The 7,747-nt window shown below is 42.1% G+C and overlaps 1 protein-coding gene across 4 annotated transcripts in view; it reads left to right on the top strand.

Moving 5' to 3' along the window:
* Positions 1-495: 495 nt before the first annotated feature.
* Positions 496-7,747, top strand: part of SH3PXD2A (SH3 and PX domains 2A) — a 128,921-nt gene continuing 121,669 nt past the window's right edge. For 2 of the 4 annotated variants that reach the window (XM_087725783.1, XM_087725782.1), the window contains exon 1: positions 498-938. In XM_087725783.1, coding sequence (XP_087581909.1) covers positions 764-938 — 175 coding nt within the window. In that variant the 5' untranslated portion in view covers positions 498-763. Of the gene's footprint in view, positions 939-7,747 lie in introns of all 4 variants that reach the window. The other 2 variants (XM_087725784.1, XM_087725785.1) reach the window with 2 other exon arrangements.

Below are 7,747 nucleotides of genomic sequence, written 5' to 3'. Positions count from 1 at the left end.
AATGCTAGCAAACATTTTTTTTAAAGGCCACATTTATTTCTTGTGGGAAAGCACTTTATAGAAGAGTTAACTCTTGATATGCATTGATTTTAAAAATTGTATCCCTGAATCTCTTCTCACAGTTACACAAAAACTAGACATGGGATTGTGCTTTTTAATACTTTTTAAAAAAATATTTTGTTCTACTAGACATACAAGAGATTCTTCTTAAGGACTAGCCATGCTGTTCTGCACCATGTGACATCCTGATAAGCGTGATCTTTCTTTCTTAAAAGGCGCCTTGTCAAGAGAACTGGCTTGCTCTAGCTTTCATTTTGCCAGTGAGGAAAGAAAAGCAACCCCAGTATTTGTTCTTATGTGAAAGAAGCCAGAGCGGTTTTTCTCTTTTTATACAGGCAAGTGTTAGGAGAGATAACTAAAAGGAGCTGCAGGCAATGCAGATGGCAAACAGCTTTTGAAACCAGAGGATCTTGAGCATCACAAAATGCTGCCTAAAGCAAAATGTAGGAACTTTACAGAGAATAGCCAGCAGCCTTATGCCTCTGAGTTAGAGGAGAACAATAAGGAGTCAGCAACAGCTCTACCAGAAGCTTGATTTAAAGAGAGGAAAGAATTGATATCCTCTCTCTCCCCCTTCCTTTGCCTGGATGGTCTGGTCTCTCTGATAGATCACATGGGCTTTCTTATACTCAATTGCTGCAAGAGCACCAGCAGCTGCTGCCGCTGATCTAGGAAACTACATCGCGGCTGTTTAAGTGTGTCAATGCCTTATGGTCCCCAGCTCCAATTTAAAACAGAAGGATCCTACAATGTGTCTCTGAATAAGCCGATAGGAGCCCGGGATCTCACTTTTTCCCCTCCTATGCTCCAGGATCTAACCATGTCTATCTGTTGTTGCCTTTTTTTTAGGGATTATGGATCTTCGAAAAGGAAATCAGGTAGGAGAGCCTACTCTTTTTTACACATAAATTACTTGTTTTTGAATGGGAAGTGGGATATATGCAAGCTTTTTTTAAAATAAAATGTCTGCTGTTTGAAATGCACTTGCTGCAATGGGGAAAAGAGTTACTAAAATTTGTAGTTAAATAGATATTTCCTGTATATAAACCTCCCTATTTCCAACTTATTGAACTGATACCCTTTTGTATAAAAGCATATTATACTTCAGCTAATTCATCAAATAATGGTTTGATATTTGATTTTGCAGTATTGTAAATTTGCTTACACTAGAATCTTTTTGAAAGCAAGATAATCTAATCTTCTCTGCCAAAGCTCATATATCTTGGCCCAACCCTACAAACTGAAATAGTTTGCTGTGGATTTAGTAACTGAATGAGACAAATTCACGTGTTACTATCAAGTATTCTTATTTTCTGAACAGAACTGGGCCAAGATATCCTGCTGTGGAGGCAATGGATTTTGAAATAGCTACTAAAGCACTGCAGAGGGTAATTAATAATATGCAGTTAAATAACATTTGGCAACAAACCAGAACCACCACACCCCCTAAATGTTTGTCTTCTTGTAGGGCTAACCATAAGAATAATGGTTATTCTATTGTGACACTTGAAATATATTGATTGGAATAATCGTCCTATTCTGCTTTAAAGATTAAACTTGATTTGCTTGAGGGATCCCTGCAGAAGCCAAGAATACTTTATATATCTTTACATACTTTAGAAAACCAACATGAATGGAAGAAATAGCTATGCAGTTGTAAAAAGGATGTGAAGACATAGCTAAGCAGTTGAGTATTGCTGTTACATCCATACAGGGAGTCACCATCCAACACTTGTTTCTGAGGGGGACATACTGAACTATTGGGATTTATTTCTGAATAATATGTACAGTCCATTTGCAAATATAGTTATTCCTGACACCTCTGCCAAGATTAGTTGTAAAGTAAATTCTGCTTTGGAATTTCCCTTTTATATAGCTGCATGGCAGACAGCAAATTGCAGATGCAGCTTAATTTAGAAATGCAATCATAGAGAAATGTGTACTAATAATTTCTCCCATAGACTGCTTTCACACATGTATCAGTAATAATGTAATTTGATTTTGAGTTATTCTGAGTGCACTCACCAGTATGTGTATATATACACAGAGAGAGAGAGAGAGGGAGGGAGGGAGGGAGGGAGGGAGGGAGGGAGGGAGGGAGGAGAGAGAGATCTAAACTGGAGCTTAGATATAAATTCTTGCTTATATTTGGGGACCATGGCTTGTTATAATTTATATACACCCCATATAACTCATACTTTTGGTTACCTGCATTTACTATGTTGAGACAACCCATTCCCCATAATTCATTTGACTTTCCCTTGTGCAGTGATCAACTATGTCATAACTATGGGTGGGTGACTTTGTCAGTGGGCAGTGATTGTTTTCTGAGCTCTCTCAACCTCAAGGAAGCTAGGAAATGAGCTGTCCCCAACTGGAGTGGTGCAAATAAATCAATCAGCAATATAATCATAAGCTGATAATGTTGGAGCCTATTGTTTATTGTCCCTCATATGCCATAGAGAAAGAAATATAGAAATATTTACTGTACAGAAGGCCCATTTGGGGGCTACCCCATCACTTTGCCTCAGAAGGAGGCAGATAATGTAATCCTGAAAAATAGTTTTTGCCATAAGATTGAGGAAGCATTGTCTTAACCTCTAAGACTCCAGGGATTGTTCTTTTTTTAAAAAACTAACTTGATTAGATTTACATCTCAAGACTAAAACATGCATCCTTCTGATCCAATCAAGTATATCATTTGAATATGAAAGAGCAGTAAATCACTTTATCCGATGTGTTCTTATAGCTTTCAGGATTAATACAATTGTGGTTTAATTAATCTAGTTTTCTGAGTTTGATTAGCCTACACTCAAACATGAGTCATAGAAACTAACTTCAAATATGGCTTAAAACATACTATTTGTAGTTCACCATGTGGTGTAAACCTAACTGTTGAAATGGGATATTTTTTCTTTTCCTAGCAATCTTGAAACAGCCTTATAGATGCTTATGCCAGAACCAAAAACAGTCCTTAACTCTGAAATGCATGTCATAAGGTGGTTTATTCAGGATACAGTGAGAAGACATGGCAAATACATACCTGAGCTTTTCTTTTTAAAAAAAATCTCAAAACATTCTGTGTCATACTTAAAATTCAGCATAGTATAAAACTATCACATAGTAAGAACTACCTTTCTATTTAAAAAAAAATCCATCTAAGTTCTTTTTTCCATGAGGGATCATACTATGATTTTAAAGCTTAATGAGTTGGATGATTGTTAGGGCTTGTAGATTAAATTTTATGGTTTAGTATGTTATATAAGCATAGCAAATTGTAACCTGTCCAATATGCTATGGTTAAGCCATAAAATGTGTTCATATGATTTATTAAAGTCTGGCACTATCAATGGGACAACAACTTGTGTATTGGTGGCAAAAATAAACAGGTGACACGACAAACCATAGCCAGCCATGTTTTGCTGGTTTTCCTACAATTTGCAAGGGATGGCTAGCCAACACTTAAAAAAAGACATTGATTTTTATTTTAGGAAAAAAACAAATGGCGGTCTAAAGGAGCCAAAAATATCATTAGAAGATGGAAAAGTATGAAATACTTTTAGAAATACTGATGACATGTTAAAGCCACAGCAGCCTATTTTTGATAGCTTAGTCTCTTATCTTTCCAGAAACAAAAAATGAGAGTATCTTGTCCAAATTCAATTTCAGATTTAAACAAAAATCGTAGAATTATAGACTGATGTTTCAAACTAGTTAATGTTCCTTTCCTACTGCTGAAGAAACCCCAAGTGAAACAATTCAGAGGTTCTAATGCAGATCTACTTCTTGAAAACCATTATCGGAGATCACACATTGTGCTTTATCATTTGTTTTTAACCATTTTCAATTATTCTAGCCAATGGGACTCAGTTGGAGATCACTAGGATAGGTAAAGTTATTGGGAGTTTTCATAGATGATCCAGCAGTAGGAAATTGATGTAATAGAATTTGATGTAGTATTTTCACATGAAGTTATATTAACGCATCATCTCTGCTTCCCTCACCCTACTAGGCACTACGCTACCATGTAATGGTGAGATAATAGAAAAGCAGGGACGTGCAGTCAGGGGAAGCAGGGGAGGCGGGGCCTCCCTGGACTGCACATCCCTGCTTTTCTATTATCATGAGGAAAAGAATTTTTAAAATAATTAAAAAGGCTAAGGTAGTTGCTGCCAGACTCCAGAGTCACAGTGACTCTGAGTCTGCTTAGTGCTAACTGTAGGGGGAGGCGAGAGGACTATGGGCCCTAGCTCAGAGTTAAGCAAGGGTTAAAAGGCAAAAAATTCCTTATGCAAAGGAGGCACGTGATTCTCCCGCCTCCTGATCTGGGAGCAGCAAATCATGTCTTGGCAGCCTTGCCTAAGTAAGTTGCTTTTTTATTTAATTTTTTACATTTTCATCATGGCGGGCAGACAAGAGGAGTTGAAATCCACAGCTGGAAAAGGTATGTGGATCGGACGGAGGGAGGGGGGAATTCAAAATTATTTGTAATGTAAGTAATTGTAATTTTTTATTGTGTGTGTGTGTGTGTGTGTGTGTTTTACCCACCTCTACTGGCGCACGGGTTGGCACATTTATTTTTATTTTTTTAAGCCATGCCGCCTCAGCCCGCCATAGAGCGAAACATGTCTTGGTTTGTGGCTGGGAGGCACGCTGGCACTTTAAAGTGCATGCCGCCGCCCCGCTGTATGTTTCGCTTTATGGCGGGCCAAGGCGGCCTGCCTTCCGGGCGGGCCATGAGAAAGAGTCGAGCGGGTAGCGGCCAGTACCACCAGGATCACCCCCTGCCCCGTGTTTCTGCAGCTCAAGAGCCCCAGCTGAGGTAGGCATTGCGGGACCGGGTCTGGGAGACCTGCTGCTGGATTCCCCCTTGGGGAGCATTCTGTGCCACCGACTCCTCTCCCGCCTGCTGTCAGGGGCCAGCGGGAGGCCCCGCGCAACACCCGCCTCAACCGGGGCTCCTGGGCTGCAGAAACACGGGGTGGGAGGGGGGTGATCCTGGTGGTACTGGCTGCTACCCGCCCGACTCTTTCTCACAGATGCCGCCACGGCACGCGTGCTGAGCTGCGGCAGTGGCGTAACGGCCCTGTTGATGCTGCCCGGCCGGCGCCTTGCTGTCTGCTCTCCGGGAGCCGGGACTCCTGCGTCGACTGGTGGGACCTCTTCACCAGGGAAGCGCTGCACCGCTTCGCACTGGACGCGAGGCCCGTCACTCACCTGGTCTTCTTGCCGGACAGCTGCAGGGTGAGTCGTGGTGCCCGAGGCGGCTCCCTGGGAACTCAATCAGGCGGGCCGGCTTCTGCTTCACTCCAGGAGTTTCGGGGCGGGCTAGAGGGGGCTCCTGCCCTGAGCCCAAGTGCCCTCAAGGCCACCCGCCACATGTAGCTCTTCCCGACGTCCCTCTTGGGCCCCACTGAGGAAGTCTTCCTTGCCTTGTACCGGGCAGCAGGGCTTTAAAGTGGCAGCAGGGCTTTAAAGTCCCGGCGCTGTCTGCCATAGAGCGGGACCGGGTCCCGCTCTATGGCAGATGGCGCCGGGACTTTAAAGTCCTGCCCCCGGGGCCCTGCCACCACTTTAAAGCCCTGCCGCTGACGGGGCTTCGGCGGGCCTTTCGTGCTTGCCTCACCAGCCATGAAGCTCACCACACGTCACTGTAGAAAAGGTTGTGAATTTTGTTACTCCCAACAAACTCGGAGCTGCCATGTAATTTTTGGATCATAGTGATGAACAGAGATGTTTTCATATACAACAGAATATCTCTCAGTGTATAGATACATTGAAATTCACATTGAGGAGAGTATATTTTCAAAATTGCCGAATTCTTCATTTTTCTTACCTGTGTTGTAAAATCCAAAAAACCATTTTTTCTCTCTTTGTAATGACATATCATCTGCAGAAAACTAGGAATTTGATGGAGTCTAGGACAGGGGTGTCAAACTCAAGGCCCGCGGGCCAAATTCGGTCTGCAGAATGCTTAGAACTGGCCCCTGAGACATCCTGGAAATAGCAAAGGACCGGCTTGCGATGCCTCTGCTAGAGTACCCTCCCCCATGGCTCATTTTTTATCTGGACGGCCTTCTGTAGCTCTCTGCTGGCCAAAACGAGCCGTGCGGGCTTCCACAGGTCTCCCCTGGCCCATTGCTGGCCAAAATGGAGCCTCTGTGGGCTGGATTCTGCTCTCCCCACCCCATTTCCCATGGCTTTACTGTACTTACGTTTCGAAGATCTCCAGAAGAGCTTGACCCATGTGGCAGAGAAGTCAAAGTCTTTTATTCAGAAGCCCATGAAGCTGTAAGACGGTGAGAGGTAAGGAAAACAGCTTTCCCCATCTGAATAAAAGACTGGCTTCTCTGCCATGAGGGCCTGCAGGCTTAGTTTGCAAAAATAGTATTGTAATATTTTTTTTATTTCAACATAACTACAATTTACAAATATAAATTGTAACTGTTGCCAAACATCAAAATTTTGATCACATGACCATGAGGATGCTGCAATGGTCACTAAGTGTGAAAATGTTCGCTAAGTGTGAAAAATGGTCATCAGTCATTTTTTTCAATGCCATTGTAACTTTCGTCACTAAGCCCATTATACCACCTTTCTTGCCACAGTTCTTAAGTGAATAACTGCAGCTGGTATTTTGTATTTTGGATAGAATCTTTTTTTAAATAGCCTAAGACAATTTAAAAAAAGAATCCACACAGAATAAATTGAAGTAAAACATTTCAAACTATTCTTTCTATGCACAATATATTTCAAAGTATTGTGCATAGAATTTTTAAACATGGTTTCACTTCAATTTATTTTGGATAGAATCTTTTTTTAAATAGTCTAAGACAATTTAAAAAAAGAATCCACACAGAATTTTAAAAAATCCTATGCACAATAAATAAAATATTATTTTAAAATACATTAAAAAAATAAAAGAAACCCAGCTCACTTACCAGCAGGCTTGCACTACAAGTCAACCCAGAATGATGTAGATGTTAATACAAAGAACTGAGCAAATTGAAACGGTGAAATTAGTCAGAGAAATATTTTTCAAAGAAACTTTGCCACCATTTTGGAGCAGACCTCCAACCTCCGTGCCCCTCCCCTCCGGAAAATCCAGGAAGTAACACTCCCGACCTCTCTAGCCACGTGTTTCCTAGAGCTCTATGGTATTTGGTCATTTTTTTCTTATAAAAGTGAGTAAAAGGGGCGCGGGGGGGGGGTTCCGTTTTGTTGCTCTAACGTTTTAATATCTTCAATGAAAGTACTGAGACAGAGAGAGAGAGAGAGAGATTAGACAGGGTGTCTTTTGTCTTGCCCGGGTTAGGATTTCTTAAGCTATCCACTGGGCTTTCAACATGAAGCCAGAAAATCGGGACTTTTAAAAAACAGCCTGGGACACGGGATAAATTGTTATAAAGCGTGACCATCCCACTGAAATCGGGACGTCTGGTCACCTTAGGAAAGCAGGAAGTGATCACATTCATTTAACATGATTCAATCAAACAGAGAGGGTTCGCAACTTGGGAGTCCTCCTGGATCCGCAGCTGTCATTTGACCACCACCTAACGGCTGTGACCAGGGGGGCATTCGCCCAGGTTCGCCTGGTGCGCCAGTTGCGACCCTACCTGAATCGGGAGACTCTCACAACAGTCACTCGGGCCCTTGTGATCTCCAGGCTGGAATACTGCAATGTGCT

Source organism: Thamnophis sirtalis, unplaced genomic scaffold, assembly GCF_051295495.1.
Source record: "Thamnophis sirtalis isolate CommonGarterSnake01/CBP01778 unplaced genomic scaffold, rThaSir2_p1.2 scaffold_11, whole genome shotgun sequence".
NCBI lineage: Eukaryota > Metazoa > Chordata > Lepidosauria > Squamata > Natricidae > Thamnophis > Thamnophis sirtalis.
This window is presented reverse-complemented; position numbering and strand designations above follow the sequence as displayed.